Source organism: Helicoverpa zea, chromosome 3, assembly GCF_022581195.2.
Source record: "Helicoverpa zea isolate HzStark_Cry1AcR chromosome 3, ilHelZeax1.1, whole genome shotgun sequence".
Lineage (NCBI taxonomy): Eukaryota > Metazoa > Arthropoda > Insecta > Lepidoptera > Noctuidae > Helicoverpa > Helicoverpa zea.
Window position 1 is genome coordinate 5,056,576 of NC_061454.1, and position 27,475 is coordinate 5,084,050.

Consider the following 27,475-nt stretch of genomic DNA (forward strand, 5'->3'; position numbering starts at 1 on the left):
TTATAGTTATTTAAGAACCCTTTAGTGTGAAAATGTAATTTTAACTAGAGAGATGAAAATTAAACTGCTAGTTCATTGAATAATCATATATGTATTTATAAAACATTTTGCACAACAGGAATGTGTCCTTTAGGACAAACCTAAAGTATATAAAACTGGCACTATATAAACTATGATTACACTTATTCTTACAATATGGTAGGTATAAATTATTATCCAGTGTTCCTAAAATATTAATCAGCAATTTATTCATAAAAATATTGAGTCTCCTATCCTCTGATTGTCTAAATAAACAACAAAAGTAATATTGTCTATTACAATTACTCACAAGTTTATGATAGTAAAATATATTATTAGTGTTGTGTATATGTGTGTGAATTTGTATGATTTTGTAACAAATCAATCAATCAATGTATTTATTTTAACAAATCCTTCATATTTAAAACAGCTTTAGCAATTTTGAAGGGGTTTTACTCAACATTAAATAAAAAACCCTTTATTTGTGGTAACATTAAAAATAACATATCTCTTATATTCTTTTTATGTTATAATGATTTTATATGATAGCAGCCCAATTGCGCTTTTTTGTAATTTTGCCTTTTTGTATTTTCATAATATCCAAAATGGCCAGAAATGTTATAATCTAATATGGCAAGCTATGCTTTGGTGAACATCAACATTTTTCATTTGGCTTAGGCTAAAACTATTCTTGTTATGAACAACCTTTAATCTAATTAACCTATAATTATAGTAGCCATTATTATTCAATAAGAATATTTTACTCTACCAATAATCCAGTTTTAATTTTAACAAATATCTTTTCATCATTACAAGCAAAACTCTTGTTTTGCATGTCTAATTTGAGATCAACTGATTCACTGCCTTCTTCTAACTTGGTAATGGTAAAGCTAACATCTTGATTAGCCACAAAACATTCAGGAGTTTGAGCCTTGTGGTAGTTGAAGTGAGTCTTGAGATGTTCGCGGAGGAAGTGTGACTGCACGACCACTAGGTCACAATAAGAACATTTGCGGCTTCCAGCGTGCAGATCATCGCTCTCACCGTGTCTTCTGTAATGATTACTTAATGAGTCTTGACGTTGGTTAGTGTACGGGCATAGTACACACATGTGCAATTTACGTTCTTTGATCGGCGAGGTTTCTGATGTATTTAAGTCTTTCCCGGAATTGTTCATCGATCGCCTTCGCTGAAGCAATCGAAGAGTTTGCTGGTCGCTAATGGAAAATTGTTGGAAGTCGCTTTTAGGCGCCCCCTTCGGCATAGTCTTAATAGCAAGTTTAATGTTATCACTACTGTCATCATGTTTGATGTCTTCTTGGTTTTCAGATTCTATATAATCAGTACTGCCCTTCTTTCTTTCAGCTTGAGCTTCATCGTTCATTTGATGTTTTCTCATGTGCTGAACGTAATTGGCGTAATATTTAACGGAATAATCACATAATTCACACTTGTATCTTTGCTTGGAGCCGTGCAATGATAAATGGATTTTATATTGTTCTCGTTTTTCAAATGCTGAAGGACACTTGTGGCATTTATATCGTTTTTCTTTTTGACGACCATTCTTTAGGTACGTGGGATATATAAATTCAGGATTACCGTGCATTAAATAACCGAATTGAGGATCAGCTTGCAAGACAGGCGGAAAATGATCATTCGGTTTAACTAACTTATCCTTATCGGTCAAAACTCTTTTCTGAGCCTCAGTCTTTCTCTGGAACAAATCCGTGCCTGACAATGGAATATTTTTATAGTCCATGTCTTCACCAGATTCGTAATCACAACTTGTAGTTTTGTTCTCATTCTCGTGTAATAATTCATGTTTGGCTAAGTTACCAATATTCTTCACAGCATAGTTACATTTCTTGCACTTATGCTCTCCTTCACCACCATGTAGCCCCATATGATATGTTAACGCCGAACTTTTGAAAAACTTAGCAGGACATTGTCTGCAACAGTACTGTTTTGGCACGGTTTTCGACTCATTCATTTTCTTCACAGGAGCGTCAACAGTTTCAATTTTGGATGGACCTGTAGCTATCCACGTAATCTCAGATGTTGTTGGACAGTGGACAAGTTCTAAAATGGGTTGTCTGTGCGAGGGATGCGAATGGCGAATAAATTTTAGCATCTTCGTTTTTGTGTTATATTCATCGGTATGAACGATAGCATGTGCACTTAATTCACTTTCTTCGGATACTGAATAGTCACAACTTTTACATTTATTCGGAAGTGATGCAACATGACATTTCTCATGATCCTCTAGTTCACTGAATTCTAAAAACCTTGCGGGGCATTTTACACAAAAATATAATAGTTTTATTTCTCTGTTCTCAAGTGTAGAGCTATCATCTCTAGAAAAACTTTCTGGATTCGCCGATTTTTCTATTTCTATAACCTTTCGCAGCTTAGAGATTTGTTCTTCATCGGGCACATCGAATTCCACGGGACAATAAATGCGACCATATATTTCGCCATGCGTTTTAGAATGTTCAGCCAGCCTGCCGGCATTATCACATGTGAATTTGCATTCCAAACATTTATAAATGGTCGTGTCATTATTTTCGAATACGGTGTAATGGATTTTTTCATGATTTGGTATTTTACATTTTATAGCATTAACGTATGAACAGTACCGGCACTTGTACATTTTATGAAATTCGTTCTTTGCTGACACCCAAACGTATGGGATTTCATCAAGGTTAATACTGAAGTCAATTTTTAGCTCCGTCTTGTTTTCTAGTTCTGCTTCTGTCTCAATTCTTTTGGTTGCGATTCCGTGAACTCGTAGATGTTGGTGTAGCAAGTGTCTTTTTGATACGCTGTAGTTGCATTCCGGACATTTGTATGGAGTGTCAGCGGGTAGTCGATGAAATTGTTCGTGGTACATGAACTGCGACTTGCTGTTTGTTTCATATGGGCACTCTATACACTTGTGACGTTTCGTGGAGTTGAATGATTGAGTTACAGGTGCTGGCTGCTCGGGTCCTGGAGATTTGGTGCCCATTGCCTTTGCGATGTAGTCCTCTGGGTCAGAGATACCGTGAAGATGTAGATGTTGGATCAACTCTGGTTCATCCTTTACGAAGAAGGGGCAGAAGTAGCATTTGAAGATAGAATTAGCCGAGGGCTGGTGCTGTTGCAAGTGAGCGATAAGTAGCTTCTTATCACTTGTTCTGTACGGACACTTGTTGCATGTATCAATGTTGATCTCATTAATGTTCATTGGCGGGTCAGGTTTTGGTTTGACTGTAGTTATTACTTTTATGACTCCATCGTGTTTTAATCGGCAATGACGCTGAAAATGAGAATAATAATAAATTAGAACATATTATTTCCAAGATAGGGTTCAGATGATTGAGGTCCATAAACAAACGTAACGTACCTGGATGACATGTTTCCAATTTGATAACTGGTTACAGTGTCCACAGCGATATGCCAGGTCAGCTGGGTCGGGAGTATTGTTTTCAGCTTTCTTGGCAGGTTGTTTGCTTGACTCGTCATGGTGACCGTCCGATTTGGAGTGTTCACGGACATGCTCTAAGAGGGCTTCTTTTGAAGGATCTCTGGAAAAATAAGACGATCATTGTAGTCACATTTAAATGAATATGAAACATTTTAGATATACGGAAATCATAAAGCATAGTTAACACATGTTTAAACTTACTTGTAGTTACATTTTTTACATTTCCATAATGTTTTCTTCGGCTTCTTTATGTCATTAAGACCTCTGTTATCCATATAATCGTACTTATCGTCACCGTGTTGTGTCTGTAAGTTAAGTGGTTGCATTTCAAATTGTACGTTCATAACGTCCGATATATCATTAAATGACTCATCGATTTCCATAGTGCTGTCGACTGCGGTATTAGGATCCAGGTAATGGAACTCGTTTTCACCATTGTCATTTAGTACGGGCATCGCTAAGAATTTGTTGTATTTGCTATAGTTTCTTCTTCCAGTTTCATCTGTCATTAGAACTTTTGCCTCGTTATGTTCAGGATCTCTTGCCGATTTCAGTTTTATGTGTTTGGTTATATCCCATCTCCAATTAGATTTATATTTGCAGAGTGAACACTCAAATGGTTTCTTATTTAAGTGACCAACAATGTGAACGTGAAACCTGGATGCTGTTGTGGAGAAAAATGGACAATGTGGACATTTGAATACCTTTCTTCCGATAGCTTGACTTGGTGACAAGTTCATACTTTCGTTGTCGTCAGTTATCTCGTGATCGAAACTTCTGTGTACTTCTGGCAGTGTGCAATCGTCATTTATGTTTATGTCTAGAGGCATATCGAACTTGTTGGCGTCTTGATTAATATTATTCCAAACAAAAACAACGTTTTCCATTGGATGAGGTTCAGTCTCTTTTTCATGTATTGGAATGACACCGTCATTACTGTCTTGATTTTTAATAGTATCTTCATCGTCCATATTCTCGCTCTTTCCGCAAGTTTGCATGTGGACGTACAAATCTGCGCTAGACTTACAGCGGTGTCTGCAGTTCTGACATCGAGTTGAACTTAAACTTTTTAGTGACGTATTTGCATTGACCCTGTTAGTTTGAGGTGAACAATTTTTCTCGTGTACAGAATGTTCTGATAAACATTTGCTTTCAAATCCACAGTTCTTACATATAAGCGAGCCTTCTTCACCTGTTTCTGTTAACAGTCTTTCTTTAAGTCTGTCAAAGAATGATTCATTCTTCTTTCGACCTGTAGTTTCTTTGATTGAAGGGTTTTGAGGGACGAGGGTGTTATCGCCCGAAACATCGTCAACAATTTCTGCTTGTAACGATTCCTTGAACTTTTTGCTGGGTGGTTCACCAGAACATGTTTGTTTTTGGTTAGGTGTAGAAGAATTTAGTGGTATGAGTTGTGGTATTGGCCTGGGAACTTTTCTACTTTGTTTCTGCGTCTTCTCATCTGAGCTGTGTGTAGGTGACAGCTGGAAGCCATCTTGTGAAGTTTCTTTTTTGACAATGGTGTCAGAAGCAGCAGCGTCATTGGAGTCGCTTTTGCATCCAACAAGTTCTCTCTCTGCGTATTGTAGACCCATGTCCTGGAATTAAAGAAAATAAATAGTTTTATTCATTGCAGATAGATCGTAACTTAATTATAATATTGCTATCTACTGCGTAACATTTGATATGACAACCCCATTCTTCTTAGCATACTTCTCCCAGGGTTCATGTTAAAAGTGCGTGCTTGTACAAAAACAGTCAAAAACATGCAGGTGCTCCTAAATGCGTTCGGGAATTGAACCCGCTATAGTGGAAAAGTTAATCACTGAGCCACTGCAACATTCTTACAGGAATAGTAAATATTTTTGTCGATTCCACAACATGCATTATGTTATCCCTTTTGACTTTTTAAATTAAGGCTTGTGGAATATATCTATAAACCTGTGAAGCTGGAATATCTTCGTTCCTATTTAGAGTCATTATTTTGAGTTAGGTAATTAACAACACTAGAAGCATACACACACAACATAAAAATACACATTACGAGTGATGCACACAAGGTGAAAACAGAAGCTGTGTACAATTTTGTCATTTCTATCAAGCTTAATCTACTTAAATCTAAAAATAAAAAATTTTTTTTTACTTTCTTTTCGGTGTCCTTGGATGTTACTACCCATTCGACTGATATGAAGAAAACTACGCTTTAAGTCCATGAAAAACTACTATGTATACAAATTATTGAATTGTAATTCCATCACTTAATGATTATAATGAAAGTGGGAGCCACTGAAATATATTTTGACAATGCTTAAAGGGCAAATTGTCTCTTTTCATGCAGAGTTACGAAGTGCGAATACGGGACTCACGCATAGGTACAGTCAGAAAATTAAATTCCTAACTAGATACCTAAATTCACATGGTAGTACTGAAATGCCTGCACACCTGTTCATATAAAATGAGTGTCTAATTGACATATCTTATCCAAGATGTTAGATGTCTGAACTTGTTTGTGTTATTGTTGATTACAAAATTGCAGCGTCACTAAACAATTGAAAGATATGGAATAGCGTAATCAGGGGTCTGGATAAGCTTTGCATAGTGCTCATGTTTTTGACCCACTTTTGTGAACTACTTAAAGAAAAATATTAAAATACAGTTTTGATTTTTTTGCCATTTTCATAATCAACTGTGAGGAGAAAAATTTACTTAGTTAAAAACATATACACAACATTTGCTAGAAAGGTGGAGGTAGTGCAGTTATGATCAAAATGATTCAAAATATCAAACATAAAAATGAAGTGTTACACAAAATATGAGATCAGCAACGAATAAATCTATCCCGCGTTCCTTGAAATTCAATTTGGCTGTCATAATTTTGTCTGACACCACGAGTTTCGTTCTAACACGGCCATGGCTTGTGCTAAGTACTCAAGCTTTTGACTTCGCACGCCATAGTGAAGAACTACCTGGCTTGACGAAAGGTGTTTATTTATTGTGTTACCAAAATCTTTTGTCGACTGTCCTATCATTGTTATGGCCACGATAGATACCGTTCCGACAGTTACTTAGAGCGTAATTTCAAGCAGCAGGCTTCATTGCACACCCTCTATTACGGCCGAGATGAAGTTAACAACGCGAAGAAATGCGATCTAATTCTAAAACTTTAAGATGTCATAAAAAACTAAATTAGGAATAAAATATGATTTATGTATGAACCGATCCATCCTACGCAAGTCGTAAAAGTCGATAAAGAAGTTGATTATTATATTTTTTGACGGACACATAACTTCTTAGTAAATATGTCACTGTCCAAGCAAGAAATATTTCTATAGAGCTGTTCCTAGTCTACACTGAAACTGAAAACACGAATCGTTTCAAGCTTCTATGAATAGTTGTATTGAGGCAACTGAGAACATAAGTACTACAAGATCGTGCCTGCAGAAGCTGTAAAGTATGTCTGGTAATATAGGACGTAGAATTATTTTTATCTAATCGTCGTCGGTGAATCGGTGACGTGCGATTCTATAAAACAAGAAATATTGAGTCGTCACAGGTCGGGTGGGTAGTAAACAAGCGGTTGTAAATATGGATGCGGCATTGGTACGGGTTCGATACCCAGTTCGACTGTTGAATTTTTCATGCTAATGTTGTTTCATTGTTTTTGGTATATTATCCTATTGGAATTAGGGTAAGAAAAACTTAAGACTGAGGGATCTAAACTGATTAGCTAATTACATAATCCCTACGATACTCCGATAGTTAGTCCAGTTGTTTACAAATGCGTATCGTGCATTATTTGTAAACAACTTATTTATTTGTTTAAGTGATAACGGACACGTTTAGCAAGTTAAATAATTTTGTACTGTGAACTAGTAGGAATGGGAATGCTTGTTATGTGATCGAGTGCGGAACACAAGTGCAAGCGTGAAAAAGACATGCATAAATGTAAACATGATGCAAAAGGTGGCGAGAAGCGTTATAATGTGAGTGCAATCCAAGTGCGGTGGCGCTCGTGATAAGAGTTGGGTGTGACGTCACCGGTGGTGGCGGCACCGGGCGCGGCCCCTCGCCACGCACACAACACACATATACGGCGACTCACCGAGACCGAGTGTGAGGACCGCGAGTCGCCACTCCCTTCTTCCTCCTTGGGGAGCAACGTGCTCGCTGCGTCGAACTCCGCGATAACCGTGTCGCTGGCGCCCACCCGGTTGCGGCGGCGACTCGACAGCGATTGGCCCGCTGGCTGAGTATGATGATTCATTTCGTGCACCGTCAGACTCTGCTTGATGTCCGCCGTAAAGTTGCACATCGAACAATTGAAACTTCCACTTCCACCGTGGTTCTTCATGTGCCGGTCCAAGTTCCACTTGTAGGGAGTTCGAAAATCACACATTGTACACTTGATCATAGGCATTGAATGATACTTGACGTGCTTTGTGAATCTAGCCCTTATGTGGGTGACATAGTTGCACTTATCGCATGAGAAAAATTTCCCTTTACTTTTTGACTCGTCAGAGGGCGCTGCTTGCTCAACACTTCTTTCGCACTCGCCATCCAAATCATCAGGTCGCTCCGAGGAGTCATCATCTACTTCCATCATCATATCCTCACAGTCCTCGACTTCCTCTAGTAAGTCTTCAATGCGCTCTGCCGGTTCCATGTTTTCGTAGGAGGGAGGTGATAACTCAGCATCCACTTTAGCAGCCGCTGTTGTCGGCTTAGGTTCTCCATGGACCATTTTGACGTGTCTCATAAGTTTCTGATGATGTCTCGATGCGTAAACACAGTGTGGACACTCGTAAATCTTGAGTTTAACAAAGTGAGCGTCACGAGTGTGGAACAGATAAGCGCGCGGGTTCTGGGTATAGAACGTGCACTTGGTGCAATTATAATTCCTCCTTATCTTGCACTGTGGTAATTCAATGTCCTCCGCGGCATCCGAGGAAGCCTCCGAAGACACGTCGCCGCAGACGCGGCCTTCAAGGTGGCGCACGATAGTCGCGACCTCGCCGGCTTGTGCGCTCGGCGGCGAGGACATCTGCTGTAGCATACTCCGCTGCAACAGAACAATGTTCGGTGTCGGTTAAACGTTCCGGGAGGCGCGCGGCGTGGGGCGGCGAGGGGTGGCGGTCGCGGCGCGCTGCACGTGTGCGGTGCGCGAGAGCGTCGCCGGCTGAATGAGGCGCCGCGGCTGAGGCAAGCAGCCGACAAGCGCGGTGCGGCTGGCGGCCGGGCCGGAGGGCGCGTGGGCGCGGGTCGGGCGCGGAGGGTCGCCCGATGTCATGCTCCTATGTTTTTCATCCTCGACGACGGCAAGGGGAGCCGGCGCGGCGGACGACCTCCACTCGGCAACGGTCTAATGAGAGTTTGTACTCTTGCATGTTGTCGACAACATTTTTTCATATTAGGTTGCGGTGTAAGCGACATCGTCATTATACCGAGTACCACCGAAGGTATGAACATTGTAAGGGCGTAATAAGGACATCGTTTGAAAGGGGAAATCTAATGATGAAGCACAGGTAAGCAGAATTACAAACGCCAATGCAGACAGGTACTTCAATGCAGGGTTGGCACAAGTACCTGCCTGCTAGGTGTTGCGACTGTGCTAAGAAAAAGCGTTAGTTCCATTTCCGAAGAGAATAGCGTTACAGCTGTAAACAACTTGTTGTTCTAATTGAGAAAGAATTGATAAGCGTTGATGTCTTTTATAAAGATATGGATTTTTACGATTGAAGCCGGAAAATTGTATACCAACTTTTTTAGGCATGTTATAATTGTTTAAGTGCCTTAACGTTATATCTGTGCCTGTAAATAATTTCTGTTGATAAACATTTCAACAGAGTAATTATTGAAAGTCTTTGCAGAGTTCAAGTTTAAGCGTAGAAGAAAATATGGACCCTACTAAGTTGAGATGCATTTAACTTTTCAATCTTTTAACACCTTCGCCGTCTAACCTCTTGGGACAACTTGATTCATTGCAAAAGAAGAACAAGTGTTGGGTAAAGTTTCGGTCAATAACGTAGCTAACCAAAACCTGCTTCGTCTGCGTAATAGGTATAAAATCTTGGGTCCGCCTTATCAGACACTACAAACACCATACAAACAGACCATAACCCTTCCTTTTGACTTACCGTGGTCTGGCGACGACGGATAAAAATGCGACAACACTAGTCAAGTCCAATTATCAACTTTATGCGTAAGATATTAAAGTCACAATTGGTTTATACCGATCTCGTTCAATGTATCTACGATGCTGTACGTACGCCGGCATACCAACAGCTGTAGCATTTGGCAGACGTGATTTTAGCAATTCTAGACTTACTAGCTCAGTACATAGGGTCGAAATTAGGTAATAGTTTTTTGTCAAAATTTATAACAAGGTATCGCGCCTATGAGTATCATTTCAATGATGTATTTATAATATAGCGTATTTGTATGAGAAATGAGGCATGAGCACGGGTTGATTTATTATTTGACGTTGGGGTTCCTCAATCTCAGCGGCGAACCAATCTTTGAAACAAGCAGAAACTTAGATAAAAAAGATTTACACAGTTTGGTTCCCCAATAAATCGACTGACCGTGTATATTCATTTGGCACGTTTTGCCGGTTCGATTGTTCGTGTACATGTCACAGCTGATTTCACATATCTGTTATCCAATTAAAGTGCAATTATGCAAATGTTAGACTAGATAAATTTTAAATTTAGTTAAATTTAACCACTTTAGTTTATTAGTATTTTTTCTGTGTTGCTTGTTTACTACAAAAAAGTACATAATGTTAAAATCATTTCGTTTTAATTTATTAATTCTGTTAATCTTTATTGAGCTCTTAAAGTCAAGTCATCATCTCTTATAAAGATAAAGTTAACGGTACGGAACCCACCCTCATCGAAAAGAAATACCACGAAGTTCATTCAAAATAATTAATTAGACGCGAGACAAAAAACGTTACTAATTGCCGATTGCTTTAACCGAAGCTATTAATGAAATTAACTAAATAAATACACCGCTGAAGCACCTATTAGAATTGGAACTAATCAAGTTTACCGCGCGTTTCAGTATTGCAGCGTTTAAATTGGACATGTATGGATATTCTCTTCGAGTCCATATTTATGCCCGTTACACAAACAAACGGCCAGCAGAATTACAATGTGTTGTGATTTATTTATAACTAATAAACAGGCAAACATTGGTGCTGACTTATTGCTCGGCAGAACGTGGTCAACAGCCTATCGCAGTAGGTACTCAGCGATGATTAACGCGATCGTTAATGAGTGCGAGGCCGAGTTATCAAGAGTGCGCTGTGCCGCTCCATGTGTTAGGGACAGGTGACGCTGGTGGGCAGGGCGCGGGGCGCGGGCAGGCTCGTCAGACAACTGACAGGCCGAGGCAGGAAGCGGCCGGAGAAGGCATCCCAGGCCGAGCACAATGGAGGCGGCGCGCCGCAGGGGGAGCCCTCGCAATCGATATGCCGCCGTCGCTAAGGTCCGATGGCCGCTGCGAGCGGTTTGGAGCGCTGCAGAGGCGGATGCCCCCCGCCCCGCGCGCCGCACGCCCCGCCGCTCACCACACCTGCTGTGTATTTATAGAGCGGCACAGCCGGCGCAGGGATGCAGGGATGTCGACTTTACCACGGGCGTCGACGTCTACCTACCTATGCGATGTAGGCACGCACGCAACGCGAGCACGCACGCCGCCGCGCCCGCTGCCGCCCGGGTGACGCCCGACTCTTTATTATTTGTCACAATGAACATAAAAATAGCACCCGTTCGTTAAGTACCATGCTGAATTCAATGTTTGCAACGACGGTTCGTATTAACACTACACTGATTGTGCTGGTCGCTATAGCCATACAATAACGAGGTACCTGGCCTTTAGCACCACTAGAAGCTGTGAGACAACAAATCACTGCTGAGTCAAAGTAAAATGTACTATATGTAGCCCATATGTCGACTACGTACCTAATAAGGCAAAGACCCAATCAGAATGAAATCTGTTGGTCTTGAAATGACACAGTCATCAAGGAAAACTGTTATGATGAATAATAAAGCACGTAAATATGGGCCAGGCCCTATAAACGTGTAATATAATAAACGTTATGTTAATACCACCTCGTTGCTTTCACTCTCGTTAGAGTTCGATTCCCGAGACAAGTCATTTGGTGTTATCGAGGACGCTTTTGCTTTCATTGATAGTTCACCTCTACCGGATTTTTTTATTTGTAACTTCCTATTATAAAGGTTGAGTCATTGAGGTTTTATGCTGTAACAGTAAGTCATTCAACATCATTTTGTATGGTCACTCGATAGAAGCGTAATCGAAGTGTAGATAAGAAAACGGAGGAATCAAAATATTTTTTCGATACCGATATTCCTATTCGCGACATAAACATAAAGTCCTATACGAAGGCATTTCTCCTCTTTAGCCACGTGTTGCGAAACTGTTTTGCTAAATAAATGATGACAAAAAGTAACTTGAGCTTTATAGCCGTGGCATCATTAAGGTTATTATCCTAACAAAGCAATTGACGTAAGTCATTGGCTTCGTCGCCTACCGCACGTTTACACTGCAATTCAACATTAGAATCATTCTTCCTTTAGTAACATTTTATTACTTGTCAAGCACGCATAATTTTTACCGGCATACCAGTAATATAAACAATAACTTAAGCCAATCAAAGCGGGTATGAATACAGACACAAAATATAAGAGGTAAACAACTAAAACTCGTCTACAGATTGGTTTTTCTTTGACGTCATCCGAGTACAAGATAGGACACTGGATCACGGCCAATCCGAGAAGACAACACTTGTGTTTTGCCTGTTCAATAGTTAGGAGTCTGCAAGGGACCGACTAAAGTTACCTACATACGTACATAGTTTGTGGAAAATATAAGAATCTAAGCAATGGTCGGTCAAAGTGTCATACCACTACCTAGCTTATCAGGTAGACTTGTTGATTAACCTATCTGAAAGTCAAAGTTAAAATCATCACTTGTTTAAGTTTACAAACAACGGTAGCTGAGAGAGGTTTAAAAGGCAACAGTTTTTTACACTGTTAAGTAAAGGAAGTGATTGTCGAAACTACGAATTACTGACTGCTTTTAAATGCCTTTAACAGGTTACACAGCAGCACTAACTGTTTCAGTATCTTTAGAACCTTACTACTTAACATACTCTTACATCCATGGCAAGCGAATTTAAGTTTGCGATCCCAACAGCTGCCTATCCCTTCAAGCAACAAGCGTAACGCATTATAATAAAGTTCACAGGAGTGTAGAGCGGCGCTAGCTCTCCGTAGCGACGTAGCTATAGCCACGCTACATAGCTACACAACTGAATTTGTCCGATAAATGATAGCAAAGAGCCGTTTTCAGTAGCGTCTGTGCTGTGAATTAGCTCGCTTAACCACGAGCTATACATATATGAGTGATACGCCGGTACACATGTACCGTGTGTGCATGTGTTGGTACGTTGTCGCTATAGCTGTGTTGTGTCGGTCTGTGTCGTCATTTGTTTGCAACGTCTTGTAGGAGGTGAAGTGAGCAGTCGTAAGCATTCCAAGCGTGACTAACCACGCAGTGCCTTGATGGTGGAGCGCTCACCTCGAAACGGCCTCAGACTGACCACTTCTTGAATTCAAACCCGTTTTTGTCCCACGTATTGTAGAGAATGTATAGCCGTAGACCCGTAGTCCCTAAGGCGACGCGTCAGCCACCCCTTAGACGGAATTCGATACCTGTTTTTGGGTTATCTGTTACTGTAACTCTATAGGGGGTAGAGACGGAGGTTCTATCGTAGAGCCGTAGGCTGTTCCAGAAACAATTTCGTGGCAATGAAAAGATCAATTGTCTTTATTGAAGTAATAATGTTTGAAAAACTTAATTTGATTTCCATTTCAACAAAAGATTGATATAATTTCTAAGCGTCTTCCAGCCCGCCTACTGTCAACTACGCTATAATTACAACGTTAATCTGTAATTTTGTTGAGGACGATGTCGACAGTTAGCAATCAATCGGCACGTGTATGTACCCACAGTACGTAAGCATGTAGATGGAGATCTACCTACTTAACTACCTCGGCATACAATACCTATTATGAGGTCCGATAAGAATGCGTGCCGCGTTCTTGCCTTAAAGAGTACGCGATGTTGGGCCAATGTTGAATCAGTGATCAGCCATCCATTATTATACAAAGACGAGACCGTACTATGTACAGCTCAACAGGAGATGGGCTTGAATAATGTTAGTTTATAGTTTCGGGATGGTGCAGCGACGCTGCGGATTTTGCGACGCAAATAATTTGCGCGCCAATTGACCTTTCGTCGGACGTCGTCGTCGGAGCAGCGCGGTGGCGGCGGCGGCGGGCGCTTCGGCCCAACACGAGCTATATATAGTTGCGCGACAACACGCCACTTCGAGCGAACACCCGCCAGGGGCCGGCTACGTAGGCACTTTTCCTATATCACCCGCCCGACAGCCTCAGCCTGGATTTTACCGAGGCTTTGCCAGAGACGCCGCCTCTACAGAGACTACGGCGACGGGATGCCGACCCACACCACCCTCCCGAGATCAATACTGCTGGTCGCCGCAAGAACACCCTAGTGTGGAAATATATAACCCTTAGATGCTGCCGGTCCTAAATAGGGTACGCTTTATAGGGAGCGACATTGTAGATGAATGCGGAGTGGCTGTGTGCAGCGTCGACGCGTGTTAATATAACGTGATGCAACATTAATACTGCGGCGTCTGCAAACTAAGCTACCGGCAAATGTTCAAAGAGTACCATCTACTACGTTGCAGGCAGTCGATCATTGAAAACGATAAATGCCTTGTTTATGCGAAGATAGACATTAATACGATGAGTCTCGCTAACGAGCATGGTTGTCACCGGTCCGACTGGTAATTAACACAACCTTGAAGCAGGCTGCTAAACGATGCACGGCGCTCGCGTCGCACATAATGAAAGGATCGGTGCGGTCGGTTGTCGACGGCCATCGTAGCAACAGTGTTCTCGAATGGAATTCGTACCGAGTGGCGGGTGGCGTGCACTGTGCTCGTTTAAAGATGGCTGCGATAAGGCGTAGTGACGCTCCTCGGGCGCGGGCGTCGTGTCGGCGGCGCGGCTGTGTGCGTGAGCGTGCCGGTGTGCCGACGCCGTCCCTGGTCTCCCGCCCCGCCGCCCGCGCCCCCGCCCGCGCCCGCTGCACGTTCCGCAACATGTGCGGCTGCCCTGCCTGCCTCTGTCCACACGCCACCCAACAGTCGCAGCCGCTCTCATGTGCTCCTCCCGCGAGGCCCGCTGATAAATGCGCCTTATCAAAGCACCAGATAGCAGAGGTGCTGCTCGCTCGTTAGGTGTCACGGACGACGCGCACAGATCGACGCCGGCCGACTCGTGCATGAACACAGTCACGGCGACTTGTTTGTGTTACTTAGCGATTTACTCATTATGAGTCAATAGCTACTGTTTCCAATAGCGTTCACAGTACCTACACCCGATATAAAAGCATTTTGCACACTGCAGCGTACGTAGACACTAATGTGCAATTATGTAGGTATTGAAATTAGCTCTGTGGGTAGATACTCCCATCGGCAACTGGTCGCACGTTATGCCAGTTTCATGCATTGAAAGCTGGAGCGAATGTTATGCGCATCTCGTCGGTAGCGAGCCGACATTCTAGCGGTCCAGGCCACGTGTTGCACAAGACACCTGGTGACGCAAACGGTTTCCGCTACACCCGACCACTGCGACAGGTACGCAGCTCTCATGAAATAATTCTAATTCCGAATTCGCTTACGAACACACACAAATAAATGTGTAAGTAGCCGAAAATAGCACCTCTTAATGCTTTCTCCTACATATCCTAGTCTACCTACCAACTGTCTATCACTCTACCAACAAAAAACGTGTCCCCACAAAACACTTATTACCTAAGAATTATGTATAAAATCATGTGTTGCATCAGATAAGGTGAACAATCGTGAAGATTAACATATTTTTTAACGAATTTGATTGTCCATTCGAATTACTCCATAAAAGATGTCTTCAATGTCACGAGTGTCGTCCAATGACAAACAACACAGTCGTCTACATAACGCCAAGGCTGAGTTACCGCATGGACTACATGAGCAAATACCTAATAACGTTACCTACACGATAATTCAATAACAATAATGTCTTCACCAGTAATTTGCACCGTTTGCGCGCTTCGTTTATGCTACGAATTTGTCGACAAGACGTTGCGCTACAATCGTGCATACCTCACCTACATATCGAGTGCATGGTGTAGGGAGTAGAAACCTAGAAAAGCGGCCGCAACGTGTCGCAAGAAGCCGTTGAAGTAACATAAGCGCAGCAAATTATCAGGGTCGAGCGACGACGCCGCCGCGGGCCGCACGACTGCCTGCCTACGCGCCTACCTAGCTAAACGTACCGCCTATATACTTGATGCTCGTGTAAACAGCCACACCGCACGCTGTCTGCGCACAAGACGGAAAAATACGATCACGGACACGGCATAAGGACAGCCGCTCGACAATACAACGCGACAACAAAGCCATCCAACAAAGTCGAGCGCCCACTTCCCAGAAACGGTCGGCTGTAGCACTGAAGAATATCGTTAATATCGTTTTGAGTGCGCCTGCAAACGTCTGCGTAAATGTAGAACGCTCCATTTGCGAAACTCATCACTCGTGTTCGCGGCTGAAACCTACATTAGAATTAAAATCTGTTGGTAATCATATCATAATACAAGACGGGGGCCGTTGGTGGTCGGCCATATTGAGGCGTCTGCTTCGAAACGAGTTTTGTTGTGTGCGCTTGCAGGCAGCCGGCTGCCAGCTGCTCTCATGTCAGGTGGTGCGTGGCCTCGCGCGCCGACATAAGAACTAACTAGTTAGGTGTCTACTGCTTCCTCGCGTCTCCGATGCAATAACGTCGCGATCACAGCCCAGTACTAATTAAGGTATAGAGCGGAGTCAATTAGGTGACGGCACGATTGTTAACGATGGCGACAACAGTTGCCCACTGTCCAGTCACGAACTACTAGTGCAACTACTTCTATACGTTGGCATTAATTAGCGCAATACGTTTGTTCAAAATGTCCCTAGTGCCTACACTACATAATTGAAAATTATTCAGAACCTGCAATTTTCCCTATAATTGTTCGATATTTGCCACTCAAAAGACTACAGAGAGTTTCACTAAACGACCTCATTATGGGATGGATAATTCATGATGGACTTTTGATAAACAGTCTTAATTCGGGCGTAAACAAACTTCATAGACACACATATTACCTCTATACTTGGATGTATACAAATCTGAAAATGTATTACCGCTCACTTCAGTAGAGCTACGGTGTGCTACGACTCTAATCCAGCAATTGAACTGAAAATCTTGAATGAATACGAACAAAAGAAACAATGGTTGGCGCTTAGGTCATATTTAGGTGGCATATAGTCGCCTGCGCAGTGAGGTCAGTGGCGAGTGCGTCGGCCGTGGCGGCGTGGCGGCGACAACACGCCAGCCAGCAGCGGCGAGCACGCATACATTACGTGCCGCCTACATCCCGCACGCGGCTCCTATCTGCGGTTATTACGTACATAGTGTTCGATATAGCACTGGCACGGACGGCGCACTGCGCTCCTCATTGTTGGCTGGATGCGATGCCTGGCGCGAGACCGAACGAACGACCTCTTTACGTTTCAGTGACATCGCGGACGCCGCGCTCCAGAGGGGAGCCAACACAAAAATGAAAACATCCTGCTAAAACCTGCTTCGTGAATTATGACATTCGTAACATCATAACTCAATTAAAACTTAATTAAAGGTGGCCTCATCTCCGAAATGACACGTAATTTACCTCTCTTTCAAGTACCATCGACATACAATGAGGTAAACTTCACATCGCTTGCGGAATCCGTAATTTTCCCGTACATACCTACTTATTGAGATAATGAACCAATTTATTGCAACGCTGGTTGTTCGTTTAATATAACTAAGTAGGTGAACAGTTTGATGGTATCGACAACACCCGAGGCGCGCTGACGAGTTGGGTATCTTGTAAATCAGGACTGGCTCATTGTGGTACAACGGTAGAACAAATCAACAGAACAGTATAAGTATAATCATGTAGACATAGAAAGCAGCTACAAGAAATTTCATACATGGAAGCGATTCCTACATACAAAATAGTGCTGGTCAACTAAACTTAATACACTGTTAACTTTGTTCTAAAAATAGCCAAACTATTCATAACTCTGTAAACGGTATCAGATAAATATCCTCTACCATCTGAGTAGCTCACACTACATTATACAATAAGATGGCTACTTAATCTAACACTGTCCCGTTCGGCTAGCACGTAGGCATGTACTACACTGTTCTACATACACTGTGTTATATACGTCTACCTAAACTAACTTCACAGAATCCTCTGCAAGGCTATCGCTGATAACGTTATCTCGGCTAAGTGCCGGCAACTGTGGTTACTGCAGACCACAGTTTTTAGAAGGGCCGCTACGTTCAAATTGCTCTAAAAATACCCCAAATTAAGGTAGTAAATGTGTGTGACGTAAGTTCCACTAATTATGGCATGTATACGCTCACAATATCAATCGAGTCTCGATTGTTTTTAACCTCTTTCGCTACAGCCCAAACTATTCCCGTTGTTCTTCCAGAACAAAACATGCGCGACAAAACAAAAAAACATCTGAAATTCATGACTGTAACGGATATGCAAAGCGATTGACGGAAATCAATTTTGATTTAGGAACGCAAATCGAATAACGTTAACATCTCGCCTGTGGAAAACAGACAATTTGCTTGTATACGTCTGTTTTATAGCGTTGTACTGTGACTACGGACTAGTCTATGACGTGCCAAGGACGACGGCGTCGTTCTATGATAGAGGTACGTATAGTATGAGGAAAATCTGCAAAGCAGCCCCCTGCCGCGCCCTAAGCCTGCGGGGAACGGCGACGGGAGGCCGACCGACCTCTGCTCCAACGCTATCTAAGCCTAGATATATGCGTGCCCACCTAAGTACACACTTATCGTTAGCCACAGCTTACTGAGCTAACATTTCTTTGTAGACCAGCCACGCGTGCTCTATGAGGGGCAATAAACAAAAGTAATGCCGTAATAAGTAAATAAGCATTCGCCGGCTGACACTGTAATGAGATTTGGCGTAATACACGCACTAGATCGATTAGACTTACGAGACATTCAATGTTACGAGAGGGACTTGCTTATTGAAAACAGACAACATTAGAAACATGTATCACAGCTGGCTTATTTACGAGGTAAGCAGTACTCTAACTACATATATGAAACTCATTGTTAAATACCACTCATTTCACGGAGCGCGTATCACCATTGAAAATGATAATTTCGCAGACTGATGTCAATTATGTTAACTACAGCTCTCATACAAATTGGCCGACGTCGGCTCGATTTGATGCCCATTGCTACATTCGCATACAAGAGGTCTGCACGACTACATAATAAATTATCAACGGATGCTGAAATGTGGACAGCATCTGGTGTTGGCAACGTCATGACCACTTGCGTCGAATAAAATGTACTTGATTGATATCTGACAAACGTGTCGCGATACTGGGCTAATGTGATATGGCAGTCGTTAAGGTATATCTCAACAGTCTGCTGATAAAAGGGCTTCCCTTGACTTTGAAACTATTAGGATGTAAGATATAACCTACCACAAAATGATGTGTGTTGTTTATTAATACATAAAATGTTGAAGCACTTGATTGCTTGTGAGATTCATATTCATCCTCAATCGTTGGTATATATTCGAAATTGTCAAAGCCCTATAAAGCCATAGTCGACGCCCCAATCCCGGCGGAGTCCGACCCAAATTCCTATTACGTAATAAGCATGCAGACGGCCATTACAATTCTATATGGATTGTCTCCAAATGGAATTACGGAACCGAAAATCTGGTAATTCAATTGTAAGATAAAATTAATAGGTATTACACCCACTAATCACTTAAAAACAAATAATAAAATCATTAAAAAAACTCAGTAAACGTAATGTTTTGGTACGTTATCTCTTCTAAACAAATTAGCTATCAAGATAGAGAATTACGCAATGGCGAGACCATTTAACTTATCATTTATGCTAATCTTGATGTCGCGACGTTTGAAAGAGCGTACCTACCAATGTAAGTAATGTTAAAGGTTGAAAAATTAAGAGACGGATCTACAGAATATGTCTGCTCGTTAAGTTATCGGCCAGGTTAGACTGGCTCAACATATTTTTTTTCGCAGAATACTCGGGGTCGGCTTTCCATAGAAACCAGCTAAAACATCTGTATTTACGCGAACATCACGTGAAATCTCAAACGCTTGGGCACTAAATTCAACTCTGCGCAACATCAGAGATCAAAAGCGTCATACTACATAGTCGTGTAAGTGCGATGTGCACCGACCATGGCGCACATGTATGTATGTGTACCTACTCTGTGCGAGCAGGATTCTGTCCGGTGCAGTAAAACGAGCAAAAGCATACGCCAGCTGCAATGCAGCTGCCGCCATGCCGACAGCGACGCCCGTCCGCCGCAGCCGAGGACGGCTCACCACACCAACTTAGCGAATTATTCAACCGCCTAATGCAGGTGCGAGAGCAAATTCCTGCTTTACTTAAAACTTAAAAAGTTGATGTAATATCACGTAATTCTGTGACGGGATGTTAAGCATCCATGGTGCGTATTTTATGAGCGCGTTTATCGATTTGTAGGACTAGGAGCCGAGGTGTAGGTATCATCAGTTGATGAATCGCTGAAACGTAGGCAGGTATACGCTGTTAAATTACGGTATAAATCGTTTAACCGACTGCAAAGAGAAGGTCTATATTCTTAATAAATTGGACTCTATTATTATTTATTAGTGATACTGATAAAACCATAAACACTATCTAATTGTGTTATTGAATAAAAATACTGCTTGGGTTTCCTTTAGAAGTAACACCCACTGCAGTAAGGAGTTATTTAAAAATCCTGAAGTATTGAGAAACAGTTTAGCTTTAAGGTTAATGAATTTAGATAATCGAGTTATTAGTTCTAGAGACAACGGCAACTTCGTTCAAAACCATTTAACACAATAGAGAGTGGGGTGAATGAGTTTGTTTTTGTGATACATTGATGACCAGCTACCTGGTCGTAAATGGTCACTGCGGACATCTGCAATAGCCAAGTCATCGCAGGTGCATAGCCTACCCCATAAGCGACGTCAAATCGTCTCTTGCGCATAAACCGGCGCCCATACTCATCGAACCGGAACACAGCAATGCTGCTTGCCGGCAGAAATAGGTGCGGTGGGGGTACATGACGAGGTTTTTTATTAAAAGCTTCAATATAGTACGAGTGTTGTATTAATTAGAATATTACGGTGAATAATTACAGAATAGTAAAGTTTTTCACTATTGGACTTTTCATTAAATGAATTCAAAAATTTCCTAATAAAATAAAAAAGGTTAATACATTTTATAATGGCTGAACCGATTTTGCTGAAGCCTTTCTAAGAATCTGCGCTGATACTCCGGATTTTATCTAAAGAAACACATCCAAATCAGTTCATCCGTCTAAGTGCCACAGACTAACAACAGACAGACAAGAATGTGACGGATAAACTCATAACACTCCCCAGGATTTTGCACTAAACCTACTTATCTATAACTAGATTATTTTTGCGTAAAACAGCGATTTTCAGTAACATGTTTGTTTTATCGCTAGAAAAAGTTCGTTCAGGCAGCACGCAACTGAAATAAGCAAGGAATTATTGTTTCGAAGAAGTATTTAACGGCTACACGGCATTACTGATGGCGTAGTCTATGACCAACGACTTTAGAACATTATGGTTGTACCATAGACATTAGCAAGAAGGTTGTAACTCATTGATTTTATTATCGCCTGAAGACATATTCATTATTTACCACTTGACGTGCCCAGTTGTTGTTGTTACCTTGTAAATTCTGAAGGAAATCAAGTATGTTATGGCTCATTTGATAAGTCCGATCGATGGGCCTGTAATTATTATGGGTACTTGTATAAGAAGCAGCCCTTTTATGTCAATAATTATCTTGACGAATGTAAAAAATCTTCAAAAAAGACTTCTAAGATATGGAGGTTTCGACCCACGTTCACTAGCTCTATATTTGATTCTATCACTCTTATTGATTTTACATTTTATTTTTATGTTGTATATATATATAAAAGATTCTCTTTTTTTTGTACTACCTATTTATTTTCTCCCTTTAACCCGATGGTTGACTGGTAGAGAATGCCTTGAGGCATTAAGTCCGCCAATTTACCTATTTTGTACATAAAGTATACCTAAATAAATAAATAAATTCCTATCTCTAGTAAACAAAAAGTCAAACAGATCGAATATTGGGAGCGATCATAATAATATAAAAGTCAAAATAATTCGGCTTGTCTATCCGTCTTCTACGCCAAAATAATTTAACTATTTTGTACGCAGATAAGACTAACTAGAGCCTGTCCTTTGCCATAGACTTTTCATCCTGTTTAGAGGATATAGTTCCCTGGGGATACGGGTGTACCCGCGGGAGATAGTTTATGTATAACTGTTACCTATGAATTTATGTAAAGTGCGTTTCACAGATAACTGCGTCCTTGGAAGCTCATTACTATACGTCGCCACTAGGGCTTTGCCGATTCATTAGGTAAAACTGGGATGAAGCAAACCAACTTATTTGCCTTTTAAATTAGGTCAACCCTATGATATTGTCTATTACTTTTATTTATTAAAGAACGAGAGAGAACGGTTTTTTGATCTAAGTTCATTTTTTGAACGATGTTTTTTATGTTTAATATTTTCGGTTAATTATAAGTATATTATTTATTAGTACTGTGCAAGCACACTAATCATCATCGTAGTGATGAAAAAAAGATCTGTAATAAAAATTTACGTCTAGATCGCAAACATAAAATTGAGAATTAAATAAAAGTTGAGGAAAGTGTTGCTACGTATTTTTCGTAAATTCGTAGTCGGACTACGGTTGCTACGAAAATATTATGTTCATTTTATAGTGATGAACCTTTATTATATTAGTAATTTATGATTCTATTTATGGCCCCATTAACAGTAATAAAGAGAATTCAGAAGTAACTTAGTTTTGTTAATAATGAAGTGATTAAACAAATTTTCTTTGAGCCTAATTCATTATACATAATATTGTTCGTCTACGCAAACTACATTGGCTGCTTTAAAATACTCCTTACTTGGATAATAAATATGAAAATTTAATTATTTGTAACGCTGTCATGCCAAAACGGCTCAACCGATAAAGGTGAAATTTTTTACTGAGATGAGTTGTACCCTGGATAAACAAAAGCAATTTTTTTATCAGGATGAGAAGTAGCTCCCTCGGGATGCGGGCGTAATCGTGGACGAAAGTAAGATATGAATCAATTGGCATAGATCTCAAACACTCCTGGTATTTAATTATGCTGAATAGTAATTGGCAAACAATGCACGCGTGTATAGTACAACATATTTCAATTATTTTTACTTCTTTTCAATGTCTTTTGGAATTACTGTTATTTTAAACTTCTTGTTATCAGAAGGGGAATTAGCCCAGCGCTTCACCTCCGGTCTATTAAGTGCATCGTTATGTTAGCCCATCTAGACTTGACCGCGGCAGCAGCTTTCAAATAAACAATATTTGGAGCTACATAAACTATAGTGTACACTGTACTTCATTGTAAAAAAGCAATGACTTAAAGCTTTTAAGTGCCGAAAAAAATATCAACTTCCTACGCATATACAAAGTAAGTTTTTTTCAGCTTCATTTTGTAATTGAGATATTTTCACTAACCCTGTCACTACTGAAAAGCCACTTTGATCCAGCTGCGAAAGATTGTAAGCGCCAACGGCAACGAGTAAGCATGTACACTGGATAGTATATAGACACACATATCTATGTGCATATACTTGAGTACATAGCTCTGTACATATTATTCGCCACGTGTTTTTCGTATAGTGTCCGTGTCAATGCCAACAAGAGCTTGCGTGCACCGACATGCAATATCAAATGAAGTAGGTAGGTCGTATGCTATAGATACGCGAGATGCACTAATTCGTTTCTTGAACCCGAGGGCTTGCTGTTAAAAGCGGCGATGACTTAACTGCCGGGAATAAAGTATCAACAACGACACCATGATTCAATGGCCAATTATGTACCGTAGGTATACTTGCTAACAGGTATTCCAGTAGGTATCTAAAGTTCTACTGACTTAGAAAAATGAATACACCATGTTTTGTAATTTGATTATGTCCGACATTCAGATATCGCCAGGTCGCACCTATCTCTTCAAAAACGAACTCTAATTACTGGAATAAACGTCCAATTTAAAATGGACATTTGCTTTTTCGACAGACCCGGCGTAAAGAAGCAGATTTAGCAAATCCTAGTTGGAAGTCCCGGGTCGACTACTCCTGCAGGGAGCCACCCCGTCGCTCACCCACCCTCCCAACTTTCACTCTCTTGTGCGTCGGGGATCTCGACCATACAACAACTTCAAAAGACTGTTAACGTCTGAACACGCGCACGACATTATCACCCCTACAAGCAAAAGCTTTAGAGGCGAATACGGCGTGGACGCGGATAGTGCGAGGTCGAGAACATTTGAGCGATGCGTCTAGGGCGTAATAAGTGGTGACACATCGTCACGGAATACTGAGCCATACGACGCGAGCAGTAAGAGCGATGTCTGCGTGACGGCGTAAGTGTTACACGCACAGTGTACTGCTGCTGAAGACAACACCGGCGAGTACCGGATCCCTCGTCAGTGGGCAACCCGCGCACATTTCACGAATATTTCATATGCCGTGCCTGATTTAGCGATTATAGAATACAATTACACCTAGTGCTTTATATCAAGTCCACTGATTCTGACACGTGTGTCAATCATAACAACAACAGGCGCGCCACAAAAATGCTATTAGGTATAATAGAAACGTAATTTTGACGCCGTTAGTAATAATCAATGATCCCATTACGGACCTCAATAATAAATTCAACAACAGAGGTATGGTGTCGGTAGGCAGTGTTGCGAGCACGTAGCTGCCGACTGGGCGTCATCGCATTACCACATGACGTCAGTGTTAGTGGAGCAACTTCTGGTTTCCGTTTGTTTCAATACTTGTGGTTTCTCATCGAACCGAACACAATAAGTTGATCTATCTAGTGAGTGCAGTCGCCAGGTCGGTTGTTGTGAACGCGAGAGCACGCTAGAGGTCAGCAGTAGCATCGGTACACGGAATTTATCAGTAGTTAGTATACAAACAATTAACATCTGAGAAGTCATTACAGCTCTAGATAAATAGTTGGAAATTGTAAGCCGCTACCAAACAATCCAGAAAAAATGGAAACCATTCTTTAGGTAGGTACTTGAAAAACTCCCGTGCGGAATGAGTATTCATCGGTAAACAATAACAAACAAACAGAAGTATAGTTCCCGGTAATCAGAAGCATCGTTGTTTGCGGTATCGTTGGGCATTGTTCGTGCTTCAAGTTGTGAGTGTGGGCTCAATACTTCAATAAGTAATACGAACGACGCAAGAGCAGAGCAAAGACGGAGCAGAAGCCGAGGCCGGGCGCGCCCGCGTCGCCGGCGCGGTGGCCGCGCGACCGACCCTACGGCCCACGCGATAAGGCACACAACGCCGCGCGCGCCCGCTGACCTTACCGTACCGCCGCCGGCAAATAATAAATATGTAACACTGATAAAAGCCGCAGAAGCGTTGACCGGCAAGTATTTAGGGATTCTCGTTTGGCAAACAAGACGGGTCATCGTGCCCCCGGCGCCGCACCGAGGCCGCCAAGTTGTGGACGTCGCCGGTGTGGACGGCCACCGGCTATTTCTAGTCATCCGGCGACCGGTGACATTCGAAATAGCCGGCAACGGGTCCTGCGGCCGCCTCCGGCGAGGCGCTCGAAGGAAGCGAAAGAAGTTATGAAAGTCACGTGCGATATACGTACCTTCGCGAAGCGGTGGTGTGTGTTGTCGCGCTCGAACAGCACTCGTGTCGGAGGCGCGCGGCTGACTGGCGGGCGGCGGGCGTCGGGCGGCAGCACGAGCGTCGCCGCGGCAGCAGCGGCCCCCGCCCGCGCCCCGCGCTCCGCTGCATTCTGTGCGCCCGCCGTCCGGCCGCGCCGTCGGGAGAGCCGCCGCACTGACATCAGCGGAGCCGCCTGACGCCTCCCCATATCTCGCACGCACGCACTCGCCTGTCACCTCTGCGTGACCCTCGCGACCGACTAGCCGCTCCGACCTCGCTATGTTTCATCCTATACCTATACAACACCTTCCATAGCAGTCGAAGAATCTAATTACATTATGCGTGCTCATAATGTACTAATTGACATAAAAACAAAGGGTAAGCACCGAAGCCACTGTTGGCGTGTTACCGGCAAGATTTTGTTTTCACTTCAAGGTGTGCCGGTCCCCCTGTGGTTCACGGCGACTTTCATAGCGGACAGCGAGCTAAAACACAGGTGGTCAAGTTATTGCTGAATGATTTAGTTTACGATAGGTTTCATACATTAAATTCAACAAAGACATTGGCAAGAGTGGCTGTTGACACGTATGCATGTGTGTTTACATACATATGGGCATCAGCTATCGGGTGTAAGTACCTACGTATGTATAGCGAGTAGGTACTTGTAACCTTTAAGAACAAGATGAGTGTTCACAATCGTTTTATTGGAACAATCTCTTGGCTCAGCCGCAGCGTTGGGTTTTCCTTGTTTTTGGGTAGATGTTGAGTTGGACAATAGCACGTAATTCCTGCTTTACTTCCTTATCAGTTTGTAAACACTTCTTATCAAAAACATATGCTGATAGTTTGTATCTCTAACAGTTTCTGTAAAAATACATACTGAACAGCTGATTGGTTTCAATGAATGACAGATAGGTAAAAGAGAAGTCTTTTGAGGTAAGTAGGTACACTCGATAACTTGATTAAAGAAAATGCAATTTATTTCAATTGTTACTTGGCGTGGAAACTATTCAGGTAGGTATTTAAGCCTCTATTATGAAACATAAATAAATATGTGTCATCTATTGATGACGTCATAAGTATATGTATAATTAACACTATTTAATATTGTGTTGCATTTTTCTTTTCGCCTCATTTATTAGCCGCGACACCCATACCTAGGTACCTATTTCTTTGAGTTTGTATATCATTAAGTTCCTAGTCCTATATTTTTTCTTGTCGTTATAAAGCGGTGTGTCGTATGGAAGCGACAAGGGCAGACCACGCCCTTTCATCCCGTAGGTGCGAGGCCATCGCGAGATAATAATGAGGTCAATTGGCAACCACCACCTCTTTAAAACATTACTCGACAGTTCAAAATCCGCTTACATTCGCCATGTTTAATTTTTTACGTATCGCATTTTTTCAGTGATGAAAATTAACGGGATTTTAAAGTTAACATCCTGTCTATTAAAACTCATTTTTTTTTATTCATAACAAGTACAATTCATGAGATTCGGGAAACTGGTTTTTACCGACTTCAAAATGGAGGTAGAATGCCAAGTCAAGGTGCAACTGAAGTACGTATTAACCAGGTTCAAAAGAAACATATGATTTATTCTATTAAGTAGACGTCAGACTTCAGTATGGACACAGAAAACTAATTTACTTGCTACCTTACTAGCATACAGCAAAAATGAGCGATGTCTTTATTTACCTCTACTTAAAATGAACTTGGAATCCCTTCGTCCTTATTTTATTGCTCAGTTAACCGTTTCCCAAATGTCTAACGGCTTAGTAGCAGAGTTTACGCTAGTGTAGTGAGTTCGATTCCCAAAACGTTCAATATCTCATAACATCCCATAATTCAATTAAATCGTCTATAAATCTATTTATAGACTTCATGACCTTTCACTGTACATTATTATACAAACTAATATTATAAATTATGGTGA

General features: G+C 41.7%; 1 protein-coding gene across 1 annotated transcript; it reads right to left on the reverse strand.

Annotated features, from left to right (window-relative positions):
* Positions 1 to 71: 71 nt before the first annotated feature.
* Positions 72 to 25,610, reverse strand: LOC124645759. The gene is made up of 5 exons (XM_047185634.1): positions 25,522 to 25,610; positions 7,587 to 8,543; positions 3,686 to 5,082; positions 3,404 to 3,584; positions 72 to 3,316 (listed from the first exon to the last, which is right to left on the reverse strand). The coding sequence occupies exons 2-5, from the start codon at positions 8,535 to 8,537 to the stop codon at positions 779 to 781; spliced, it is 5,067 nt and encodes a 1,688-aa protein (XP_047041590.1). The 5' UTR covers positions 8,538 to 8,543; positions 25,522 to 25,610; the 3' UTR covers positions 72 to 778.
* Positions 25,611 to 27,475: the final 1,865 nt, after the last annotated feature.

Excerpts from the sequence above, each read along its gene's own strand:
- LOC124645759 (XM_047185634.1), bottom strand. The coding sequence starts at position 8,537 with ATGCTACAGCAGATGTCCTCGCCGCCGAGCGCACAAGCCGGCGAGGTC. Across the intron at positions 5,083-7,586 it reads GGTCCTCACACTCGGTCTCG|GACATGGGTCTACAATACGC; the intron begins GTGAGTCGCCGT and ends CTTTAATTCCAG. Across the intron at positions 3,317-3,403 it reads ATTGGAAACATGTCATCCAG|CGTCATTGCCGATTAAAACA; the intron begins GTACGTTACGTT and ends TCTCATTTTCAG.